Source organism: Budorcas taxicolor, chromosome 3 (genome assembly GCF_023091745.1).
Source record: "Budorcas taxicolor isolate Tak-1 chromosome 3, Takin1.1, whole genome shotgun sequence".
Classification (NCBI taxonomy): Eukaryota; Metazoa; Chordata; class Mammalia; order Artiodactyla; family Bovidae; genus Budorcas; species Budorcas taxicolor.
The window spans coordinates 16,365,131-16,391,784 of NC_068912.1; the positions used below are offsets into that span (position 1 = coordinate 16,365,131).

At 43.8% G+C, this 26,654-nt stretch overlaps 1 protein-coding gene across 4 annotated transcripts in view; it reads left to right on the forward strand.

Moving 5' to 3' along the window:
* Positions 1–282: 282 nt before the first annotated feature.
* ADAR (adenosine deaminase RNA specific) overlaps positions 283–26,654 on the forward strand; it is a 51,661-nt gene continuing 25,289 nt past the window's right edge. For all 4 annotated transcript variants that reach the window (XM_052637136.1, XM_052637138.1, XM_052637137.1 and 1 more), the window contains exons 1-2: positions 283–300; positions 24,673–25,007. In XM_052637136.1, coding sequence (XP_052493096.1) covers positions 24,993–25,007 — 15 coding nt within the window. In that variant the 5' untranslated portion in view covers positions 283–300; positions 24,673–24,992. The remainder of the gene's footprint in view (positions 301–24,672; positions 25,008–26,654) is intronic.

A 26,654-nucleotide genomic window follows, 5' to 3' on the forward strand; every position in this document is an offset into this window, starting at 1 on the left:
CCCAAACCCAAGTACCTATTCCGCACCATGCCTACAGCAACACCATTAACAGAACAGTAAAAACCCAAGGAAAGCAGCAACAAAATCCTAGCTTAACTAGGACGCAAACAAAAGAGAGAGAGATCACGTGGTGCTCCCTCCCACGCCCGGCGCGCCGGTGATGTCACCAATCCGCGACAGGGCCATTGATTTCAGATTGAAGGTAGAGAGGGCTACGTGGTGGGGGAGGGCGGGGGGAGGGTCCGGGCGGCAGTGACTGTCTCTGGTGTCGAGTTGTGTCCCGGAGAATTACAGGACCCGGTAAGAGGTTTTTCCCTTCCCCGCCATCACCTTCTGTGGCCTGAATGCCCGGCTCCCGCCGCCGCTCCAGTGTCGGGCGCTACTGAAAGGGGGAGCGCAGGGGCGCCCGGGTGGGCTGAGGGTGGCCGCAGGGCCAGGTGGGGAGGCGGGGGTCGCGGGCAGCGGCGGGGCTCGGCAGCCTCGCGGGGAGGTGAGCGCCGGGGGCCAAGTGCTTGTGTGCGTGCTCCCGGGTGTGGGCGGCAGAGACTGCGCACGGATGCTCTGGCGCTCGTGCCAGTCAGAGCCGAACAGCTGGGTACCAAAGGCCCTTGTTTCCCTCTCGCCAACTCCCTCGCCTTAGGGAGAGTGACAGGAGAGCGGGGCGCCTGGGACTCGTTCCGGTCCGCTCCTTTCTGCGTCTTCAGCTCTGACTGCATAGGCCCGCGCCTCATCCCTGGGATAACATCCGCCGCCCTTGGCCTGCCTTCCACAGGGAAGGCGTAGGCGTCCGCCGTGTAGAGCCCACTGCGGGGTCACGGACACTGCGCTCCGCCTCGCTCTGGCCTTGGTGCAGGAAGCCTAGTTGCGTCACCTCCCCTTCCTTCATCTGGCTTGATTCTTGGGCCCCGCTGGAGGGTAAGCCTGCCTTAGGTGTGACGTGTTGATGTCAGAGTTTGGGAAACTTGTCTTTCAAGAAGGCCTTAGTACCTGTCACTGGATACTCAACGCAGTGTCGGGGTGTCCCAGCCTGCGGTAAGGGAGGGAGCAGAGCCTGAGCTGCTAAGGGAGGAGGATGTGCACACAGAGGCCTGCACAGTGGCTGATGTTGAGAGGGAGGCCGGATCTCTAGAACAGGCCACTGGGAGCGAGAACGCAGGAGCAACAAATTGTCCAGCAAATGTGAGTGGTGATGCCAGTTTCTTTCTTTACTAAAGAAAGCCTGTTCCCATCGTGTCAGAGATCCTGAAATATCTTCTCCATTATTTCATTATTTCACAGTTGGGTGTGCTTGCTGTGTGAGAGTCAGGGAATAGAGTGGAAAGGGGGCATGAACTTTGGGAGTCAGGTCTTCTTTGCCAGCTGTATGACAGTGACTGAATTATTTAACCTTTCTACTCCTACTTGATCTTATCTACAAAATGAGGATAATTAAATCTACCTTGCAGGGTTGTTGTCAGAATTTGAAGTGTCTAGCTATTATTAGTAAGATCCGAGCACCCAAGACTTGAACTTGCTCCCTTGCTGAAGATATCCCTTTGGTACAGCTGCTTGAAAAGCAGGGGAACTTTTTGCTATTCTGGATATTTGCTATTCTGCCAGATAGGATAAAGCAGAGTTGGGATGGGGGTGGGGAGACTGGAAACCCACCATCTCTCTACAGTAGACCATCAAATTTTAGAACTGGAAAAAGATTAAGCCTCACTTTATTCTCTTAATTATGCTTAGTTGCTTCATTCGTCTCCAACTCTTTGCAGTCCCATAGACTGCAACCCAACAGGCTCCTCTGTCCATGGGATTTCCCAGGCAAGACTACCAGAGGGGGTTGCCATTTCCTTCTCCATCTCTTAATTGTAACTTCTCTTTATTGAGCACGTGCTAGGTGTGTGACCCTGTAACCAGGCTCTTTACAGACACTAATTGATTTAATCCCTCCAGCAACCCAGTGCTATAATAAGTATTATTCCCATTTTACAGATGCAGAAGATGAGCTTAGCCAAGTTTCTGACACTAGTTAATGGCAGAGCTGGAACTTGAACCCAGGCCCTCAGGCTATGTGGCGTTTGGGTCTTGTTATTTTTCAGCATCACCAACTCAGTGGACATGAATTTGAGCAAACTCCCAGAGAGAGTGAAAAACTGGCCTGCTGCAGTCCATGGGGTCAAAAAGAGTTGGACACAATTTAGCAACTGAACAACATTTCTCAATGACTTGAGCCCAGGCAGTGTGAGCCTAGTGTAGTGGGGGAAGGGAGGCATAAGCAGAATTTAGAAGGCCAGTGTTTGCTCTAAGAATAACATCTCATTGTCCAGTGATAAATTATCTTGTATTTTACATCTTGCCCAGCATTGTCCAGATGTGAACCAAGATTTGGCCTTTTCACACAGAGAAAAAGGAAAGGCCCATGGGCACACCGTGCTGGGATCATAGACACGCAATAGATACTTGGAAAGAAGAAAACATTTTGAGATATTGTTACTTCAGCCAGGAGTAACATTGCTTAAGACAGTTTCCTTTAAGCTAGTTATTTTTATACTGTAACAGGGTGTAATGTGACCTTCCTTCTGATTTGTGGATTTAAAGATTTGAAGCTGTGATTCAAACCATGACTGGTATTATCTGTGACCAACTGATTTAAGTTTTCAAATATGTGAACCACAGGATCTGAGCTTTTGGGCTTTTGTAGTGATCTCTTGAGATACGGCAGTTTATTTTGCTCTAACATCTGTTAGACTTGGACCATAGTGAGTACAGCTGCTTGAGTTAAGTTTTCTGGAGAACACTGGATGATCATTTGGTATCAGGGTTAAAGAGTTCACAATATTAAGTTTGTCACAAAATCAAGTATTTGAGAAAGATCTGTGATGGATGTGCATTAATGTGGGAAGAGTAAATGGGTTTTAAACAGATGATATTCTTGGTGTTTTTGATCAGCTGTGCTGTGTTGTTTCTCAGTTTGAGGATGACTTTCAGCTGTATGGTGAGTTATTAGGAACTTGGAAGATTTGCATAACCCACCCATGTAGATTGTGACAAATAAACTCTCAGTTCCTCCACCCAAGGAGCTCTCATTGCTGCTTCTGTACCGTCCCAGATGTCCTGAAGTCACCTATTTCATCACGTTTATCAGACTTAATGGGAGAGATGCTTTAATATAATTTATCCTTCCTTTCCCTTTGTACCCCCCCCCCCACCACACACACAGTGAAGTTCCTTCCCCAGAAGGGTATATACTAATCTAATTGCAAATAGCAGAAACCTAATGTAAACTAACATAAGCAAAAAAAGATTGATTATTTAACTAGGAGGTCCAAAGGTGAACTTCAGGCATGGCTGGATCATGAGACTGAAATGATGCTGTGAAGACTCTCTTCACCCTGCCTTTCTCTGCTTCTTTTTGTTTATTGCCCTCATTCTTTTCTGCTGTTTTTCTCTGTTCATATTGAAAAAGGTGACTTCTGGCAGCCCCAAGACTATGGTCTTATAGCTCACTTCTAGCAATGTAAGCTAATCATGTAGACAAGGAGCAACGGATGCCATGATTAGGCAAGTCTGTGTCACAGGCCCACTTTTGAAGGGCAGGAGTAAAACTTCTTCCATAACGTCATGGGATGGGGAAGTGCAGAAGTGCTAGGCAGGTGAAAACACCAAAGGATTGCTTCAAGTGTGTGTGCGTGCATAGGCATTTGTGCTGACGTGTGTGCTCATATCCCACTTCTCTGAGGCATTTCCAGAGTCTTTCAGCTAGAATGAAGCCACCTGGTTTTGTTTGTCCATCGCACATTGTTAGTTTGTTATGGCATCGGTCATGTTCTTTTTCTCTTTTCCTTGCCTTTGCATCTGCTGTTTGGGTTGTGCGTGTGTGCGTGTACACACTCACACACACTGTCTTGGCTGATTGACTTCCTTGGGTTCAGGCCATGCTTCTCTTCCCAGAAGCCTTCTTTGACCTCCATCAACTAGGAAGTCACATAAACCCCTGAGCCCAACCCCGCTGTGGATTTGATTTCTGTTTGATAACTGTCTATTTTCGGGTCAGTTCTTTGCTAGACTGAGAGCCCCTTGAAGACAGAGGCTGTGTGCTCTGTATTTCTTACTTAGCTAAGAAATTAGCTGCATTATTTTTCTTCTTAGCACTTAGAACAATTGACATTGTATATTTGTTACCTGTCTTCTCACTAAAACATCAGTTTCATGAAAGTAATGAGGAAAGAAATTTTTGTTTTGTTTACCACTGTATCTCTAGGGTCTAGGATGGTGCCTGGCACATAGTATGTGCTTAATAAGTGTTTATTAGATGAATAACTGAAAATCTACTCACAGGGAGAAAATGATGCCACTGTGTTGATTAGGATTAATCAACGTTAATCTGCATGATAGATACAGTTGTCACTGTAAATATCTGTAAACACAAGTATGCAGGTGCCATCCCAGCAAGGCAGAACCTCTCTCCCCGTGTGCATCAGCAGAGGTGAAGGGTCAAGCCGCAAGGAACAACCACCTGGAAATTCCACCCTGGGAGATATTTCACCCCCCCGAAACCCTCCTGAACTATGATGTTGTTCGGTTGCTAAGACCCGTCCGACTCTTTGAGACCACATGAACTGCAGCATGCCAGGTTTCCCTGTCCTTCACTGTCGCCTGGAATTTGCTCAAACTCATCTCCATTGAGTCAGTGATGCCTTCCAACCATCTCATCCTCCATCGTCCCCTTCTCCTGTTCTCAATCCTTCCCAGCATCATGGTCTTTTCCAAGCAGTTGGGTCTTCACACCAGGTGGCCAAAGTATTAGAGCCTCAGCTTCAGCATCAGTCCTTCCAATGAATATTCAGGGTTGATGTCCTTTAGGATTGACAGGTTTGATGTCCTTGCAGTCCAAGGGACTTTAAAGAGTCTTTTCATAGTCTAAACTATGATAGGTAGGATATTAAGGCTTTTTTCATAGTTTGAGTCTTTTTTTTCCCCCCTTAGAGTATTTATCTGTAAAACATTTTCTTGAGCACTTACAATGAGCCAGGGAAGGTTTTAAGTCCCTTAACAATTCATTCTTTGACTGGAGTTTGGGGATCAAGGGTTGTGAACTTTAAACCTTTTTCTTTTAAGTACCCAAACATTCAAAAGAGGCTTAAAAAAAAATCCAAACTAGGAAGTTACAAAAGAAATGAGACCCCTTTCCATCCAGCTTACCTCACCCTCCACAGGTAGCGCTACTTCTAATAGCTTGCTGTGTATCTCCTCCTTCCTTTTCTTGGACTCTTAAATAAAATACACTCCATCTTCTTGTCGTTGTTTGGCTTTTCACCCGGATGTTCTGCACGCTGATCTGCACCTTACCTTCTGCGTAGCCATCTTCCAGGTGCTTCTGCTGTGCCCGGCGCTGCTCCCCAGGACAGCACCCTGCCTTGAGGGGAGTGGCAGAGCCAAATGCGGGAGACTCGCAGCACAGGGTGCAGCCTGGCCTTGGGCACAGCGGCTGCTCAGGTGTCGGTCTTCGGGCCTCTCCCAGGGAGGGCCCAAACCCGCAGCCATCTTCCTGGTGCCTCATCTTCAGGGAACCCTGCTCATGCCGCATCTACCCCCCAACAGAAAAAGTGGAGCAGTGATGCCCTCCTGTTTCTTCTTTAACACACATAAAACAGTAGTTCTCTTACAGTTAGAGGCTGGAGGTGAGAGGGCTGTTGTTTAACCCCACTCTCACCCCCAAATATCTGGGCCTCCCTTCTACCTAGCTGCAGTACCTTCTTGTCCTCGTTTGCTTCCTTAAAAGTGAGTAAGACCATGGCTGAATCATGTTGATGTATGGCAGAATGATACATACACAGTAATAAAACAGTTGCTGCTGCTGCTGCTAAATCGCTTCAGTCGTGTCTGACTCTGTGCGACCTCATAAATGGCAGCCCACCAGGCTCCCCCGTCCCTGGGATTCTCCAGGCAAGAACACTGGAGTGGGTTGCCATTTCCTTCTCCAAATAAAACAGTTATCCTCCAATTAAAAATAATTATTTTTTAAAAGTAAGTACAAGTTTACACTGCAGTCCGAGTTTACACTGCAATGCTTGACCGTTCCCTGTGCCTCTGTCTAGCCCTGCCCTCTCCAGGACTGGGTATTTTAACTGAAAGAGGATAATCTTGGCTGACTTGACAAACTGTCTCATTTTAATTTGCACTTTTGGTTATGATTTAGTTTGAACTGTTTTTTGTTAACCATTTTTATGTCCATTTAAAAAATCTTGTTAATTTGTGATTTTGTCTATTTGCTTGTTGTCTCTAAATGATTTTGTTTATAAATTATACAAGTTATCTAAAAAATGAGTATGTGCTGATTATAAAAAACAAAAAACTCTTATGTGCTGTAAATACCCTTCCAGTTGGTTGGTTGCCATCTAATTTTGGCTTTATTATTAAATATACAAAAACCTGTTTTTCATTCTTCTGTAGACAACTTTTGTCCTTTTTGATTTCTTCCTTTGCTTGTAAGCTTAAAAATATTTTTTCTTCATTCTGTGTCCTAAAGGTTTGCTTTTTGACATATGACTAAAAAGCTAATATTTGGTTTTATTTCAGATTTTCACAAGACATTTGATGTAAATATTGTGCAGTGTTTTAAATAAAAGCAGTTTTAATTAAATAAAGGTCTATGTTTTGTTTTAAAGATACAATAGCATGTATGTATCATATTTTTCCTTTTTTAAATTTAGTAGAATATCAAAGCTTACTCCACAAAACTGACTTCAAATATATGTATAATTGTCATCATTTTAATGTTCTTAAGCATTTTATAAATTGCTTCATGAGATGTTTATCTGTTGCTATTGATCTGGTTTAAAGAAGCACTCTTGTTCCACTAACAGCTTCTCAGTGTAGTCAAAATGATGAATTTAGCCTCGTCCAATTCCCTCGTCTCAAAACTTCCCTAAATCTCTCTTTGAGATATAATCATATACAATAAACATTTTATGAATATGATATGGTATTCACTGAAATCCATTCAATAAATTTTGACAAATACAGATACCCATTTAATTACCTCCAAATCAAGACGATAAAGGATTTCCATCACTGCAAACAGTTCCCTCATGCACCTTTCTAGTTACCAGCATCCCAGAGGCTACCACTGTTCTGATGTCGATCATCATAGGTCAGTTTTTGCCTCTCTAAAATGTCATGTAAATTGAACTGTGCAGTATGTACTTTGTGTGTGCTCCTTTTAGTGAGGTTCAGCCACGTTGCATGCGTCACTATCTGCTTTATGCTTGTGCATTTGTTGTTTAATTCATTCATCAGTTTGTGGACTCTGGGGTTGTTTCCAGTTTGTGGCTATCAAGAATAAAGTTCTATGAATATTCTTTTTCTTCTTTTTGTATTGTGATGAAAAAACACATAAAATTTACCAAATTAACCATTTTCAAATGTACAGTTCAATGGTATATGTATATTCACATGGTGAAACTGATCTCCAGAACTTTTTCATTTTCTTTTTTTAAAATATATATTAATTATTATATTTTTTGGCCATGCGGCATGCAGGATCTTAGTTCCCTGACCAGGCATTGATTCTAATAGGCTCCCTGCAGTGGAAGCGGTCTTAACCACTGGACCTCCAGGGAAGTCCCAGAACTTTTTCATTTTCAAATCTAAAACTCTACACCCATTAAACAACTCTCCCTTTTCCCTTCTCCCTATCCCTGGTTCCATAAACATTCTTGTGTAAGTCTTTTTGTAACCATCTCTTTTCATTTTCCTTGAGTAAGTACCCAGAAGTATAGTGGCTGAGACATAGGGTATTTGCATTATTTAGCCTTAGAAGAAACTGCTAAACAGTTTTGAAAGGGGTTGTACTGTTTCACATTCCTTCCCACCAACAGTGTATGAGAGTTCTAGTTTCTCCATGTCCTCACCATTAGATATTATGAGGGATTTTTAAAAATTTTATTTAACAGAGAAGCCTGGTCTGCTGCAGTTCATGGGGTCCCAAAGAGTCAGACACAATTTATAGACTGAGCAATAAGAGACAAAGAGCTGTGATGCGGTATTTTGTGATTTTATCTCATCATATCTTAATCATTTATTTTCATGGCTGTTTCCATTTAGACTGAGATTCTTCCAGGCAAGGTTCATACAGTAGGTAGTTATCTTTTTCTTATTAACTTTTTACCTCTTACTTTGGGTGTGATAGATGCTTGATTATAAAAAACTTGAAAGCTGAAGAAGCTATTAAAATGAATAGAATCTCTGGTAATCCTACCTCTCAGATATCATCATGAACATTCTGGTGTCTTTCACGTGATGCTGTGTTAGGCAGTCCACAGATAGGGCAGTTCCAGGGAAGGTTGATACAGCAACTCAGCGTTACCCCTGCCCTCTACTCTGCCATCCTCAGGGCATCATTTACTCACAGCAAGGAATTTTTGTCACAGAAAGCCCCTGACAGACTTCCTTTGTATTTTGCTGGCCAGAGTTGTATCACATGTATCACTGGCAAGAGGAGTGGAACTGCCAAAACCGGGTTAGATTAGGCTAATCACAGTCCTTCCTCTGACCCCGGGGAGGCAGCCTGGCCTTCTCAGAGGACTGTGGACAGAACCAGGGATCTGTCAGGAAGGAAGGCAGAGTTCCAGGGTAGGCACTCAGCACTGTCTGCCACTTAGTCATGCTGTTTTTCAAAAACCTAACTGTTCTCTATTTAAATTTTATGCCTTTCCCCTTATAATGAACTAAACATCTTCCATGTCATTAACTCTTCATAAATATGACTTTTATGTATTGTATTATTTATGACTGTACCACAGGCTACTTGACCACGTCTCTAGTTTTGGACGTTAAAGATGTTTTCAGTTTTTTTCTACTGTATGCAATTCTATAGCCAGCCTAAATTTCTGTACTAGATTTCGAATTATCTTCCTCAAGGTAGGTTTTTATGATTGCGTTATTAGTTATACTTATTAATAATTATGTTGCAGTATGATTACAAGATTAATAATGATTGTTGATTATTACGTGACGTTATTAATATATTTAAGACTTCTGACACACATTGTCCAATTGCCTTGTTAAAAAAAAAAAAAAAGGCATCTTAATCTTACCACCATCTAGGAGGATGCCTGTTTCTCCTCCTTTCCTTATTTTTTACTTTTCTCCTTTCTTTTTCTTTCATTCAGTCATTAATGTATATTCCTTTGGCAGATATTTGTTGAATATCTTTGACAGCCAAAGCACTGTGCTGGTCATGAGGGTACGAGACTAGTACCGCTCAGGACATACAGACAAAGATCATGCAATTGTATAACTATAGCTACTGATAAGTATTACGAAGGAAGCTTCCTAGGGTTATAGATACTATAAAGTTTATATGCCTTCTGGCATAGGGACAGGACTGGAGGAGAAAAGAGTTTACAACTTGGCTTTTTCAAGGCTGCGAGAGTGCTCTGTGGCTATTGGGCAAACAGGATGAACGGTGCTTTTTGTGACATGAAAGGATAGGCTTGGCGGGAGAGTGGGAATTGCTGACCTTGTTATAGACTTGGGCCTTTATGCCAAGAGAAACAGATAGCCAGAAAAGGGTTAAAGAAGGGAGGTGATGGTGACCTAACCATCGTTAAGAACATTTTGGAGGGGGCCAGAGTGGATTCCTAAGATTAGATTGTGAAGGTAGCCATGGAGTCCCCCCAGCTGGCACTGTTTTTTTTTTTTAATTACTGATTTTATGAATGAAAATGTGAGTTGTATTATAAATGTGATCGAATATCTCCCCACGCATTTGCACTTCGTTTTTTGTGACGTTTTTTGTGAATTGGCTTTTTGTCGACTGCAGCATTAGTGGGAACGGCATAGTGTAATGGCCAGGAGCACCCGCCCCAGAGCCAAAGTGCCTGAGGTTGAATCCTGGCTCTGCCAGTACTGACTTAGTTATCTTAAACAACTTTGGTCCACCTCAGCTTCCCCTGCTACACCACGGGGACAGTAACAGTGTACCTCTCTTCTAAGGTAGTTGCACAAATTAAAAGATAAACTACGGGGCTGGCACATATGAGGACTCCATATGTACCTGCTGTCTTATTTCAGGTATGTGGGCTTTATATATACAGATATATGTATTAACTCTGTCTTGTGTATAATGTGTTATAACTGTGATTCCCTATTCATTTCCATTTTTTAATTAATATTACTTTTTAAAAACTTTTTACTGTGAACATCTTCAAACATCATGTCACTGTTTTGAAGTACAAAAATTTATCTGCAGTAAACAGATGTCAGTCTTCTCCTTTGTGATGTCTTCCATTCCTGTGAAACAGGTCAAGTCATACCCAAAGATTTTGTTTTTCAGTGTTTTTATTCAAAATGCTTTACAAATAATCCTTTAATCCATTTGTAATTTATTTTGGTTTATTAATATCAGGCAAGGCTCTAAATCTATTCTTTACTTCCTTACACATTCATAGGGGCTTTGATTTAAGTTGTACCTGGCTGGCCTAGTGGTTTTCCCTGCTTTCTTTAGTTTAAGCCTGAATTTGGCTATGAGAAGCTGGTGATCTGAATAGATTTAAGGAATTAGAACTTCTAAACAGTGTGCCTGAAGAACTATGGACAGAAGTCCATAATATTGTACAGAAGGCAGCAAACAAAATCATCCTGAAGAAAAAGAAAAGCACAAAGGCAAAGTGGTTATCTGAGGAGGCCTTACAAATAGCTAAAGAAAGAAGAGAAATGAAAAACAAGGGAGAAAGGGAAAGATATATTAAAAAAAACGCAGATTTCCAAAGAACAGCACAGAGAGACAAGGCCTTCGTCAATGAACAGTGTATAAAACTAGAAGAAAACAATAGAAGTGGAAAGACTAGAGATCTCTTCAGGAAAATAGGAGGTATCAAGGGAACATTTTGCCCAAAGATGGGCGCAATAAAGGACATAAATGGTAGCGACTTAGTAGAAACTGAAGAGATTAAGAAGAGATGGAAAGAATACATGGAAGAACTGTATACAAAAGATCCAGGTGAACCGTATGACTATGACAGTGTGGTCAGCCACCCAGAGCCAGACATTCTGGAAAGGGAAGTCAAGTGGGCCTTAGGAAGCACTGCTGTCAATAAAGCTAGTGGATGTGATGAAATTCCAGTAAAACTATTCAAAACCCTGAAGGATGATGCCCTCAAGATGTTTCATTCAATATGTTAGCAAATCTGGAAGACCCAGCAGTGGCCACAGGACTGGAAAGGTCAATCCTCTTCCCAGTTCCCAAGAAAGTAGTACTAAAGAATGTGTTCACCATTGGACAATTGCACTCATCTCCCATGCTAGTAAGATCATGCTTAAAATCTTAGACACTAGGTTTCAGCATTATGTGAACCAAGAACTTCCAGATGTGCATTCTGGGTTCAGAAAAGGAAGAGGAACCAGAGATCAAATTGCCAACATTCACTGGATCATAGAGAAAGCTAGAGAATTCCAAAAAAAACATCTACTCTGTTTCATCAACTACGCCAAAGCCTTTGACTGTGTGGATCACAATAAACTCTTAAAGAGATGGGAATACCAGACCATCCTACCTGTCTCCTGAGAAATCTGCATGTAGGTCAAGAAGCAACAGTTAGAACCCTGTATGAAACAAGTGAGTGGTTCAAGATTGAGAAAGGAGTACTACAGGGCTGTCTGTTGTCACCCTGTTTGTTTAATCTATACGCAGAGCACATTATGAGAAATGGGCTGGGTGCATTATCTGGATGGAATCAAGGCAAGAGAAACATCAACAACCTCAGATATGCAGATAATACCTCTCTAATGGCAGAAGGTGAAGAGGAACTAAAGAGCCTCTTGATGAGGATGAAGGAGGAGAGTGAAAGAGCTGGTTTAAGACTAAATATTTTTAAAAAACCCTAAGATCATGGCATCTGGCCCCATTACTTCATGACAAATAGAAGGGGAAAAGGTTGAAGTAGTGGCAGATTTCCTCTTCTTGGGCTGTAAAATCGCTGTGGATGGTGACTGCAGCCATGAAATTAAAAGACTCTTACTCTTTGGCAGGAAATCTGTGACAAACCTAGACAGTGTGTTGAAAAGCAGAGACAATACTCTGCCGACAAAGGTCCGTATAGTCAAAGGTATGGTCTTCCCAGTGGTCATGTGTGGTTGTGAGAGCTGGACCGTAAAGAAGGTGGAGCATTGAAGAATTAATGCTTTTAAACTGTGGTGTTGGAGAAGACTCTTGAGAGTCCCTTGGACAGTAAAGAGATCAAACCAGTCAATCTTAAGGAAAATCAATCCTGAATAGTCATTGAAAGGACTGATGGTGAAGCTGAAACTCTAGTGTTTTGGTCATCTGATGCGAACAGCTGACTCATTGGAAAAGTCCCTAATGCTGGGAAAGATTGAGGGCAGAAGGAGAAGAGGGCATCAGAGGATAAGATGGCTGGATGGCATCACCGATGCGATGGACATGAACTTGGGCAAACTTTGGGAGATGGTAAGGGACAGAGAGGCCTGGCATGCTGCAGTCCGTGAGGTCACAAAGCATTGGACGTGACTGGGCGCCTAAACAACAGTAAAGGCTTTATGTTGATTTTTTATTTTTTCAAAATTTAAAATTTTTATTTTGTATTGGTGTATAGCTGATTAACAATGTTGTGATAGTTTCAGGTGAACAGTGAAGGGAATCAGCCATACATGTACATGTATCCACTGTGGCTCAGATAGTGAAGAATCTGCCTGCAATGCAGGAGACCTGGGTTAGATCCCAGGGTTGGGAAGATCCCCTGGAGAAGGAAATGGCAACCCTCTCCAGTATTCTTACCTGGAGAATCCCATGGGCAGAGGAGCCTGGCAGGCTGCAGTCCATGGGGGTCACAAAGAGTCAGACACAACTGAGTGACTAAGCACAGCACAGTTCAGTTCAGTTCAGTCGTTCAGTCGTGTCTGACTCTTTGCGATCCCGTGAATCGCAGCATGCCAGGCCTCCCTGTCCATCACCATCTCCCGGAGTTCACTCAGACTCACGTCCATTGAGTCCGTGATACCATCCGCCATCTCATCCTCGGTCGTCCCCTTCTCCTCCTGCCCCCAATCCCTCCCAGCATCAGAGTCTTTTCCGATGAGTCAGCTCTTTGCATGAGGTGGCCAAAGTACTGGAGTTTCAGCTTTAGCATCATTCCTTCCAAAGAAATCCCAGGGCTGATCTTCTTCAGAATGGACTGGTTGGATCTCCTTGCAGTCCAAGGGACTCTCAAGAGTCTTCTCCAACACCACAGTTCAAAAGCATCAATTCTTCGGCACTCGGCCTTCTTCACAGTCCAATTCTCACATCCATACATGACCACAAGAAAAACCATAGCCTTAACTAGGGAAGAACCATAGCCTTGACTAGACAGACCTTAGTTGGCAAAGTAATGTCTCTGCTTTTGAATATGCTATCTGACAGAATGTGGTCCACTGGAGAAGGGAATGGCAAACCACTTCAGTATTCTTGCCTTGAGAACCCCATGAACAGTATGAAAAGGCAAAATGATAGGATACTGAAAGAGAAACTCCCCAGGTCAGTAGGTGCTCCACTGGAGATCAGTGGAGAAATAACTCCAGAAAGAATGAAGGGATGGAGCCAAAGCAAAAACAAAACCCAGTTGAGGATATGACTGGTGATAGAAGCAAGGTCCAATGCTGTATGGAGCAATATTGCATAGGAACCTGGAATGTCAGGTCCATGAATCAAGGCAAATTGGAAGTGGGCAAACAAGAGATGGCAAGAGTGAAGGTCAACATTCTAGGAATCAGCGAACTAAAACAGACTGGAATGGGTGAATTTAACTCAGATGACCATTATATCTACTACTGTGGGCAGGAATCCCTCAGAAGAAACGGAGTAGCCATCATGGTCAACAAAAGAGTCTGAAATGCAGTACTTGGATGCAATCTCAAAAACGACAGAATGATCTCTGTTCGTTTCCAAGGCAAACCATTCAATATCACAGTAATCCAAGTCTGTGCCCCAACCAGTAACGCTGAAGAAGCTGAAGTTGAACAGTTCTATGAAGACCTACAAGACCTTTTAGAACTAACACCCAAAAAGCACAGCACATTCTCCCCCAAATCCACTTCCAGTCCAGACTGGCACCTAACATTGAGTAGAGTTCCATGTGCTATCCTTGTTGTCTATCCATTTTGAATATAGCAGTGTGTACATGACCTTCCCAAACTCCCTAACTCTCCCTCTGCCCTGGCAACCATAAATTCATTTTCTAAGTCTGTGAGTCTCTTTTTGTTTTGTAAGTAGGTTCATTTGTATCATTTCTTTTTAGATTCCACATAGAAGGGATGCCATATGATAGTTCTTCTTCTGTATCTGACTTACTTAACTCAGTGTGACAATCTCTAGGTCCATCCATTTTGCTCAAGTGGCATTACTTCATTCTTTTTAATGGCTGAGTGATATTCCGTTGCATATGTGTACCCCATCTTCTTTATCCGTTCCTCTGTTGATGGACATTTAGGTTGCTGCCATGTCTTGGCTCTTGTAAACAGTGCTTCAGTGAACATTGGGGTACATATATCAATGGCAACCCCACTCCAGTATTCTTGCCTGGAAAATCTCACAGACAGAAGAGCCTAGTGGGCTACCGTCCATGTGGTCCCCGAAGTCAGACACAGCTTAGCAACTAAATCACCACCACCATCCCTTTGGGTCATGTTTTTCTCCAAATATATGCCCAAGAGTGGGATTACAGGGTCATATGGTAGCTCTGTTTTTAGTTTTTTAAGGAACCTCCATACTGTACTCCGTAGTGGCTGTACCAAATTACATTCCCACCAACAGTATAGGAGGGTTAAATAGATCTTTTTTTGTCCTAGAAAGCCTATCAATTAGCCAAGCTCCATATATAGACTAATTGATCTTCCCCTTGCTGCTGCTTTTGGCTCCTGTCATGCATTGGATCTGTACACACACTAGGGCCTATTAGGAAATGTGGTTCTGCTCTGTAGCTCCATTCTGGTATTATACTAGCACTGCTTTGATTTAGTCAGTATGGCTGTCCTCTTTTTATAAAGTATTTTGGCTATCCTTGCTTGTTTTTTCTTGCACTTGAACTTTAATCATTTTGTCAGGTAACCACTCCTTACTGCCCCTAACCTCATTAGAATTTGCAGTAAACTGCTGTTTGATTTGGCACTAATTGGCAGTCATAAACTGTTCAGCCATCACATTTGTAACTGATGTATCCTTCTGTTTAAGACAGTTGTTCCTCAACAGAGTTTTGTACTTTTCCACACATTTTAATACATTAAGCTCTTCACACTGTTTAGAATTATTTCCATGTTTCCCTTCTTAATTTTAATTAAAAAAAAAACTTTGTGTATTTATTTGGCTGCCTCGGGTCTTAGTTGTGGCATGCAGGATCTTCCTTGCATCATATGGGGGCTTTCACTGCAGCAGACAGACTTAAATTTTGGCGGGCGTGTTCAGTAGTGACATGCGGGCTCGGTGGTTGCAGCATGTGGACTTAGTTGCTCCGAAGCATGTGGAATCCTAGTTCCCGGACCAGGCAATGAAACCACATCCCCTGCATTGCAGGGCGCATTCTTAACCACTGGACCACCAGGGAAGTCTCTGTTTACCTTTTTTAAAATGTTTTATTTGCTGTTAAGAATATAGTGCTTTTCATGTAAGGAAGTGTTGTGTTTTGTATATTTCTCTTACATCCAGCCATGTTCCTTAACTGATGGTGATCCAAAGAGTTTCAATCTTCTTGTATCAACTAGGATTATGATATTATCATCTGAAAATGTTTTTCTTTCTTTTTTTGTTATCTCTTCTGTTTTGTGTTATAGAATATGCTAGGATTTTCAGAATAATGTTAAATACCATATTTCTTTGATTTTAAGACCACTGAGCATAAGAACATGTTATCAACTTAATAATAGTTTTAGGGGCTACTAGTTGAAATATCCCAATATATAATATCCATGCATATAATTCATGGGCTTCCCAGGTGGCTCAGTGGTAAAGAATCTACCTGGCAATGCAGGAAGCATGGGTTTGGTCCCTCAGTCGGGCAGATCCCCTGGAGAAGGAAAAGGCAACCCACTCCAGAATTCTTGCCTGGGAAATCTCATGGATAGAGGAGACTGGCAGGCTACAGTCCATGGGGTCACAAAAGAATCAGACATGACTTAGCAACTAAACAACAACAATATGTAATGCACATCCCAATATCAGAAATGTTTGGAGTACATCTCAGAATGGAGGAAGTAAGATTATGGTGGTAGTGGTGGCCCTCTTTATTTTTTGTTTTAGTGGGAATTCCTAATTATTCCATTTTAGATATGATATTGGCTGCTGGTTTATGGTCAGTAGTCTTTGTTATATTATAGAAATAACCTTTCCTTAAATGTAATTGTGCTGGACGGAAATGAGAAGGCTGTACTGTTTAACTGAAAAGTGGAAAGCGTGACTGTGTGCGTGCTCTCTGTGCCAGCTGCTCTCTTTCCACCTTTTCCTTGGTGGCCCCCAAAGTGCAGAAATCTTGGCTGCTCAGCAAGGTCTGTGCTAGTCCTTCACCCAGAGCGCCCTGATTTGCACAACCTATAGAGGATGGTGTCTTTGTTTCCTGCAGCTACGGTGACAAATGACCACGGATTTGGGGGCTTACAGCCATAGACATCTGTTCTCTCGCAGTTCTGGAGGCTAGAAATCTGAAGTCAGTAGTGTTACTGGGTTGAAATGGAAGTGTTAAAGGGCAGTGCTCTCTCTAGATGCTCTCGGGGGGAGTCAGTCCTTGCCTCTTCCAGCTTCTGGTGGCTGGCTGCATTGCTTGGCTTGTGGCCACATCACTCCCATCTTCAAGGCCTGCATCTTCAAATCTCTCTCTGCCATGTCTTCACACACCTTCTCCACTGTGTGCATAGATGGAAATTTTTTTTTTTCTAAACTTGTCATTGTTGCCGCTGCTGCTGCTAAGTCACTTCAGTCGTGTCCAACTCTGCGCAACCCCATAGATGGCAGGCCATCAGGCTCCACCATTCCTGGGATTCTTGAGGCAAGAACACTGGAGTGGGTTGCCATTTCCTTCTCCAATGCATGAAAGTGAAAAGTGAAAGTGAAGTCGCTCAGTCGTATCCGACTCTTAGCGACCCCATGGACTGCGGCTTACCAGGCTCCTCCACCCATGGGATTTTCCAGGCAAGACTACTGGAGTGGGGTGCCATTGCCTTCTCCGTGTCATTGCTGAAGGAAATGCTTTTAAACACATATGTTAGGAATTTTTGTCGTTCTCTCGCTAAGTTGAGTCCTCTTTGCAACCTCAGGGATTTCAGCACGCCAGGCTTCCCTGTCCTTCACTGTCTCACTGAGTTTGCTCAACTCATGTCCATTGAGTCAGTGATGTCATCCAACCATTCCATCCTCTGTCACCCCCTTCTTCTCTTGCCCTCAATCTAGCAAAGCCTTATTATTCATTCCATTTGGGAAGAAAATTGTGGTCACCTGGAAATGGCTCTAGGTCAATTCCCAGAAAGTCAATCCACTGAATTCAGTTCCACAAAAGCCCCTCAACCTTCCCTCCTCCTACTGACCCCCAGTCTCCTTCTCAGTCTTAGCTCTTCATCTGCAGGGAGTGGGCAAGCTACATTTCCTCTAATACTGTTGTGAAGGCAGGATAAAAACTGGTCAATTAAGGCTAGATGCTTAAAGAAAAAAGTAAAGAAAGCAAAGGCTTTCTGCCCACTTCCCCAGGAAACACTGCAGAATTCAGGGGGCGGGGGGACAGCGGCTGCCCTCAGGCCTGCCTCAAACAGTATTGCACTTGGCCCCTCTGCTTCCTACAAGCCATGGAGATGAGGACATTGCCCTTGCGGGAAGCTGGGACTGAGCGCAGCCACTCATAGGCTAGGTCCTAGGGGAGAGAACGGAGAGAAGGCAAGAGTGAGAGGGAAGGTCCCCTCTTTGGACTTTGACTCAGTTCAGTTCAATTCAGTCGCTCAGTTATGTCCAACTCTTTGAGACCCCATGGACTGCATGGACCTCATGCTTCCCTGCCCATCAGCAACTCCCAGAGCTTGCTCAGACTCATGTCCATCGAGTCAGTGATGCCATCCAACCATCTCATCCTCTGTCGTCCCCTTCTCCCACCTTCAATCTTTCCCAGCATCAGGGTCTTTTCATAAGAGTCAGTTCTTCTCATCAGGGAACCAGAGGATTGGAGTTTCAGCTTCAGCATCAGTCCTTCCAATGAATATTCAGGACTGATTTCCTTTAGAATAGACTGGTTGGATCTCCTCACAGTCCAAGGGACTCTCAAGAGTCTTCTCCAACTCCACAGTTCAAAAGCATCAATTCTTCAGCACTCAGCTTTCTTTATGGTCCAACTCTCACATCCGTACATGACAACTGGAAAAACCATAGCCTTGACTAGATGGACCTTTGTTGGCAAAGTAATGTCTCTGCTTTTTAATATTCTGTCTAGGTTGAACATAGCTTTTCTTCCAAAGATCAGGTGTCTTTTAATTTCATGGCTGCAGTCACCATCTGCAGTGATTTAGGAGCCCCCCCAAAATAAAGTCTGTCACTGTTTCCATTGTTTCCCCATCTAGATGCCATGATCTTGGTTTTCTGAATGTTGAGTTTTAAGCCAACTTTTTCACTCTCCTCTTTCACTTTCATCAAGAGGTTCAGTTCTTAGCTTTCTGCCATGAGGGTGGTATCATCTGCATATCTGAGGTTATTGATATTTCTCCTGGCAGTCTTGATTCCAGCTGGTGCTTCATCCAGCCCAAGGTTTCTCATGATGTACTCTGCATGTAAGTTAAATAAGCAGGGTAACAATGTATAGCCTTGACGTACTCATTTCCCGATTTGGAACCAGTCTGCTATTCCGTGTCCAATTCTAACTAGACTAACAGTCTAACTTTGTCTCAGTGGAACCCAGATGTGGACCAGTAGCTGAGCCTCTCTGGCTAGAGCCAAACTAGCCAGTCAAGAGTTCTCGCCAGACCAACCTAGCACAGAAGACGTGGTTTCAGGGTGTCAGAGCTTAGTGCATGAAACCACAAGCCGTGTGGTCATCTTGTGCGTGTGCAGTGTGTATGAGACTAAATGTACATTCCCACTTTAAACTTACATGTAAAATACTCAGCGCGGGCAGGTAAGCCATTACTATTCATATTATTTTGGCATTATTACTAGTATATCTTTAAAATACAATACTTACCACAATGCCTATAGATAGTTGATAAATACTATTTTTCTTCCTTCATTTACTGGGTAACTTTGAGCAGGTAGAGGCCACTTCTGGAGACCTGTGTTTTTTCCGGGGGTACCTGAGGCGTTTCTTGCTTTCTTGTAACCTCAAAGCCAGTCTAGTCAATACCCTTAATAGAATATACATCAGCATATAGACAGCTGGGGAGCACTGTTCAACCAGGTGGGCGGCTTCGCTGTTCTGCCCACAGGAAGCCTTATAGGTTATCGAAGCAAGTCAGGTTATTACAGGAAGACCCTGGGAATTGTGAAAATTATGTTGATGTGGCAGTAGCTGTCTAGTAGAATAAAAAACCCAGTGATTAAACATTGAAACAACAAAAAAAGAAGGCAATAAATGTATGCCTAGCAACTCTATGAATTGCTTGTTACGTATTTCCTAGGAGTTAAGATAAGAACATGAGTTTATTTAGGTGCAGATCCTCTTCTAAAATAGTGCACTAGTATTTAAAATAGCTCAGTAGTTCATTACTTTTTTGATAACGTGCTGCAAGTTCAGTTGCGCACATTCACAGGCAGTCCATTTTTGTTGCAGTATCTGCTGTATGAGCAAATATTGAAGGAGTTTGCAGACGTCTGCTTTACAGTAGGGAGATAGATGATCCAACTGGGTATAGCCCATATGTGCAGAAAAGTCTGGTTATGGGAAATTACAGACTAGAAAGACAGTTGTAAATATGCATCCCTGCACGCACCATCCCAGGTGGTGCTAGTGGTAAAGAACCCACCTGCCAAGGCAGGAGATGCAAAAGACACGGGTTTGATCCCTGAGTCCGTAATATCCCCTGGAGGAGGGCATGGTAACCCACTCCAGTATTCTTGCCTGAAGAATCCCATGGACAGAGGAGCCTGACGGGCTGTGGTCCATAGGGTTGCAAAGAGTCAGACACTACTGAAGCGTGCATACACGCAGGTAGTCAGGTTAAACAGAAAATCCACAATGAGCCAAATTAATCATTATAAAGTGAGATTAACAGTTATATATATAGTTCAAAGAGTCGGACACAACTGAGCGACTTCACTAGTCACTGTATAGTTCAAAAACAAGAGTAGCAGGGTCTGGAAACAAAAACCAACCCAGTAGTCCAGATGATAACACGTCCTTCCCGATAACTGGGCAAGGCCAGGCCCCCAAAGGCGCACATGGAGCCAGAGCTTGTCAGTGTTATGTGGAAGCCAGATTTCTGAGGACACTGAATGGGGCGCTTTTGGAGTAATACCTAATTCTAGACAGTAACTCTTGTCACTTAGGCAGTTGTTAGCAAGTAACCTTAGGCAGTATGTTCACAGGAGGTCCTGCATTTGGGGCTACTGCCAGGCAGCAGATAGTGGCAAGCTCCTGGGGAGGTAGGCACCTGTGTCAGGAGAGCTGCATATATGTGTCCATGGAGCCTGGAAACACAGGGGAAACAGCAAGGGTGAGCACTGGTGAATTAACAGTGGAGATTTAGGGGTAGCTTTGACCACGTGTGGGCTTCACCGGTGGCTCAGATGGTAAAGAATCTGCCTGCAATGCAGGAGAGCTGGATTTGATCCCTGTGTCAGGAAGATCCCCTGGAGAAGGGAATGTCAACCCACTCTAGCATTCTTGCCTGGAGAATTCCATGGACAGGAGCCTGGCGGGCTACAGTCCATGGGGTCGCGAAGAGTCAGACACGACTGAGCGACTAATACTTTCACACTTGACCATGTTTGCTCATCTCTAATTTTCTTGCAATCAACAAGAAAATTAACTGCAGTTAAAGTGTTATTAATTAATACCTTAGGTTACTTTTTAAAAGAACTTCATCCAACTCGCCAGGCCCCTACAATAGAACAGCACAAAGACTGATGTCACCACCTCACGACCCTCTGGGAGCTGAAACAATCACTGAGGGCAAGGAGATGAAATATTTATGAATAAGACTGTTTGCAGTTACTTGAGCTGCTGAGATTAAGTGACAAGAGCAGTTGTTCTTCCAAGGCATACACTGACTCTCTGTTCAGGAAACAAATTTCGCCTTCCTGCTTCCCCCTTGCATCCTGGGTTTGATTCAAAGCCATGGAGGCAACAGCGATGCAGCTTCCCTGCACAGTAGCTGTGATGAGTGCTTTTCTGGATGATTCTTGTGGAAGGTGATGATTCTTAGGATTGTTTAGCTTGAAGGCAAGAAAGCAGAGGTGAGACATAACTCATTTTACTTAAATGAAAAAGAGAAGACACTGGAATTGCTACAGGAAGAGTTTGCTGTTGTTCTTAACCTTTTAAACTTGTGAAGTACAGCACATACCTACAGAAAGGTGCATAAAGCATCAGTGTATGCCTTAATGAATTATTGGAAAGCCGTGTATGTAGCCACCACCCACGTTAAGAATTAGAATATCAGCAGCACCCAGAACATTCCTTTCCAGTCAAAACCTCTCCTTCCCACCCTAGAGATAACCACCATCCTGTCTTTGATGCGGAGTATACTATAGTTGTTTTGCCTCGCTTGGGACTTATAAGTGGAACCCTGTCATATGTATATGGCTTGTTTCACTAACTATCATGTTTAGATGGTTAACCACCCTGTTGCATGTGGTTATAGTTCTTTCCTTTTTGTTGCTGAATGATATTCTCTAATAGGCAGATGTCACCATTTATCCATTTTCCTTTTGAAGAGCATTTGGGTGGTTTCAGGTTGGGAGCGACTATGAATAATCCAACTACCAGCTTGTTGTATGTGTCCTGGTCTTGTTGTTATCCTGGTCTAGGGGTGAAATTCCTGAATTGTGGGGTGTGGAGATTCACACCTTTCCCAGGTGTCCTGTCATAACTAGGAGCTGTTCTGCACCCTTGCTCTCATGCGCTCTCATCAGCTGCTAAAGTGCTTATTTGATAATGGACAGCAACTCACCGAGGCTTGGCTTTGCATTTCCTTAATGTGATGAGATAGAGCACTGTCTCTTGTGTGTACTGATATTTTTAATTTCCTCTTGTGACATTCGTGTGCCGCTGTTTTGCCCATTGTTTTTTCTACAGAGCAGTCTGTTATTCAGTCAACTAACCAGCCCCCTGAAGGCCACTATCAGGGAATGTGGGGAGTTCCCTGCCCCAGGAGAAGACCTTACAGCTCTAAAGGCTGATATATAAACAAGTAGTTCATAACATTGTGATGATCGTGTGAAGCATTGGTCTCCCCCACCAGACTGACTGTTAGCTGAAGGGGGAGGACTCTTATTTGTCTCATGTCCTTAGTGCTTAGCACAGTGTGTGGCATGTGTTGGGTGTTTAGTGAAGTCTTTGTTAAATGAATGAAGAAGAGGCATTTTCAGAGGATGGTGAAAGTGCTCTAGTAGGGGTAAGTGTTAAGTAAGAGAGAAGCACAAAATAAGGAACCACGAATTGCAGCCCCTCCCCCACCAAAAGTGGGGCAAAGCTTTCCTTGGAGATAATATCTGAAGCAGATCTTGAAAGACTTTCACCAGAAGCTGTGGAGGAAGTATATTTAAGGCTAGACTAGAATGCACAAAGGCACTGGCAGGAAAGGAGCACTACACCAGAAATGTGAAGTTGCGGGGTGTGGGGGGCGCACCTCGCACCAACTCGGGCAATGGAATGAGAGGATGGCGAGAAAGGGCGAGACAGTGCTGTGAAGGGACTGCCTTGTAAATCTCATAAGCAGTGTCCACTGAAAAAAATGCACAACCTAAAAGCTGAGAGTTGTGTTTTATTCAGTGGACAAAACTGAGGATTTAAGCCTAGGACACGGCCTCTCAGATAACTCTGAGACTGCTCCAGAGATAAGGGAGGTGCCAGGATATATATGAGTTATTTTAACAAAGACCAGGTAGTCAGAACATCAAGAAATTATTGTTAATTAAAGAAAACTGGATATAGCCTGTGTCTTCTTATCCTGAGTTTCCTGCATGACATGGAGGAGAGGGCTGCAGAGTTGGATGATTGGATGGTGGGCATTGTTTTTAGCCTGAGTTCCCTCAGGGCTCACTATTGGGATAGCTCTAATGTGATGACTTGATAGCTGCAACATCCTTTGCTTAACTGATACAGCAGGCAATATTTTTCACTCACACAGTGGGGATAGAATTGAAATGAAATACAGAAAAAGAGAATTCTTACAGGTGAGCGGGGAAGAGAGCTGTTGAGCATTAGAAATGATCTTTTCCTAGACATCTTGGAGAAAATAGAGCAGGTATATAAGCCTGATCATGAAATCAATTGGCAACAAAAGTTATCTTTTTGAAAGCCATCATGTAACATGATGGAGTGTAGAAGAGTGACTTTCTGCAGTCAGACCTGGATTTAGCAGCAGCATGGCCCTGGTGGAGCCTCCATTTCCACATCTGTAATTTGGGAATCATGCCCACCTTGTGGAGTTGTTGTGAAGATTAAGGAGATAAGGTGGGACTTCCCTAGCTGTCCAGTGGTTAAGACTCCCACTTCCACTGCAGGAGCTCGCCAAAAAAAAGAGATGAGGCATGTAAAGGACTTCACCCTTGCCTGGATGGATGCTGAAGGTGAGATGGTTTTGTGATGTAGATCCTTAAGTCAGTTGCTGATATTATTATCTTGCTACTACATGCTGGCTGTTATGTGGTCATGTTGATGCAGCCAAGATCTTGGCTTTGTCTGCCCACTAAAGCCAAATAAAAAATACAGAGACAGAGTTTGGAGGAAATAGAAAGGTGGCTTTAATCCTCAGCCAGTGGAAGGGAGAGCAGAGTAGGCTTGTTCTTCAAGAACTGTGCTCTGCTTCTAGGAGGAATCTGGATTCCATGGATGAGGCTCACAGTCAGGGGTCAGCGATGAAGAGCAAAGGTGTAAGGGTCTTGTATTCTTCCTCTTGCACTGTCATTGGCTGCTGTCTGGTAGCCCAGGTGTTGGGTCCATAGTCTTTCTTGACTTGTACTGTGGCCTCCTTTCTGTAATGCAAAAAAAAAAAAGTGAAGAACTGCAAGGAGTGGTCTGCAAAAAGAGTGCTAGAAAGGTGAGCACCAAACACAGGATGTGATTAGCATAGAGTTAAAAGATAACAGATGCAGAAGGTAGCTCCTGCAAGGTCTGAGGTACAGGATTTAATTTACAAATCAGGTTAGTCTTGGTTATTGACTACTGATCAGAAACAGTTAAAAAGAACTCAGGGCAAGGGAAAAAAGACCTTTTCCGTTATTTTAACTGCAACAACATCAGTTAATATGCTCGAGTATGGGTAAATAGTTCAGTGAGGACAGTCAGTCACCTGAAGAGCTTTGGGCCCCCGTTCCACTTTAGAGACACGCGGTCATCTTAGGATCTGGGAGTAAGAAAACAGCCCCAGACTCTTTTCTCCAGTGCTAGGCTTCGCAGGGGGGCTTTGTTCTCAGTTTGCTTTATCCCGTGTATTCCTGAGACAGCCATGAGGGATTTATGAGCTCAGTATTTTATAGCTGTTTTTCTAAAGAAAGCGTATCTTGCCCAGTTCTCATGCAAGGAAAGGATTAAACTTGTAATCGGAGTGAAACCAGACTTTCTCGTGCTCCTTTGCGCAAGCCCCGCCCCTCGGCCAAACTTTCCAAAGAGGGAGGTCCGTTTGAAGAAACGAAAGTGAAATTGAACCGGAGCCATTTCCCAGTCCTGCTCCCGGCTTGAAGCTCCCAGCTCCCTGCTCCCGGGGCTTGAGTCGACTCCAGAGGCGCCCCCTGCGTCTGGGAGGCCCACGGCCTGCCCTGGGAAAGGTCCAGCTGCGGAGGGTCGCGCTGCTGGCTGCGGGCGGGCACCGGAACATGCCTGGGGTGCGCCATGGACCCAAGACAGGTAAGCCCCTGGGGTCAGGGCCCAGAGCCGGCGCGCCCGCACCCTGCTGGCCTGGGCTCATCTTATCCTCCACCCCGCCCCCACCTCCCGCCCCCACGTCCCTGTTTTCCTGCTTGACATATGCTTATTGTGTGAGAGCGTGTGGTTTCTTGCCAAGCAAAATTGCTATTCTAAGAATTCAGAAATTTGTGTCATGTTTATTAACTCTGTGTTGAGTAAGATTTGGAAGAGGATTTGTGAGGGAAATGCACCTCCTCTCCCAGAGGACCAAGGCCTGAGCCCAGGTCAAGACAGCCCCCCTCTGCTTTTCTGCTCGGACCCCATGGCGGCTCAGTCCAGCCTTTAGCCACCTCCCCCCCGCGCCCCCACCTGCTTGACTTTGAACGTCTCCTGCTTAACCTGTAGGAAAAAGTTTATAATGGCTTGACTCATTATGTCCAAAACCTGGAAGACCCTAGTGTCCTTCAATGGGTGATTAAACAAACTGGGATACATCCATATAATGGAAATCTGCTCAGCCACAAAGGCAGGAAATACTGCTGTATTCAACAACATGGACAAATCTCAGATGATGCTGAGCAAAAGAAGCTGGATTAAAACACTGCATACGAGTTCATTTAGATGACATTCTGGAGAAAAACCCACAGGGACAGAAGACAGACCAGTTGCGGACAGGAGCTGTGTGTGGAGAAAGAAGCTGTTTACAAAGTGCATAAAAAAGGTTTTGGGGAAGGGAAATATTCTGTATCTTGATCTCAGTGGTGGTTAGAGGGCTGTGTGTGCCTTGAATCTGTATGGTCAAAACTCAGAGTGCCAAGTGCTAAGTCACTTCAGTCGTGTCTGACTCTGTGCGGCCCCATAGACGGCAGCCCACCAGGCTCCCCTGTCCCTGGGATTCTCCAGCCAAGAACATTGGAGTGGGTTGCCATTTCCTTCTCCAGTGCATGAAAGTGAAAAGTGAAAGTGAGGTCGCTCAGTTGTGTCCAACTCTTAGCAACCCCATGGACTGCAGCCTACCAGGCTGCTCCGTCCATGGGATTCTCCAGGCAAGAGTACTGGAGTGGGGTGCCATCGCCTTCTCCGTATATGTACATGCATGTATGTGTGTGTGTGTGTATATATACATACGTATATGTATACATGTATTTTTTTTTCCCTCCTTTAAAAGAATTAGGGACACTTGACTTGTGGGAAAAGCATTTTTCATGCAAACCAACATATTGCCCTATGGAGCCCGTGTGTTAGAGGTGGGGGCTTCTCTCTTAATCTCAAAAGTGTGAGAACAGACTGAAGGGAGACTGTGCAGGGCATCAGTGACTTGTCAAATGGTTTGCATAGTACATAGGCATGAAGTTGGGTGAAGGGGGATGTTGAAGGATTTAAGAATGATCACCGTGGGGGTTGGTTTGCTCCTTTCTTCTTGCTCTCAGTCCCGCTCAGTGACTCCACGGGGCTATTCTCAAGTGGTTTGGCTTTTAGGAGATTTTAGGGGGTATAAAGGACAAATTAATAATCTCCCTCTAATTTTTCTCTAAAATAACTGTTGTTAAAAATTTGTGTTTCCCTTCTCTGTCTCTTTTCTCTGTGTTCTTTCTATCATGCATACACATTCATGGGTTTTTTTTTCCCTTTTGTTTATGAAAAAAG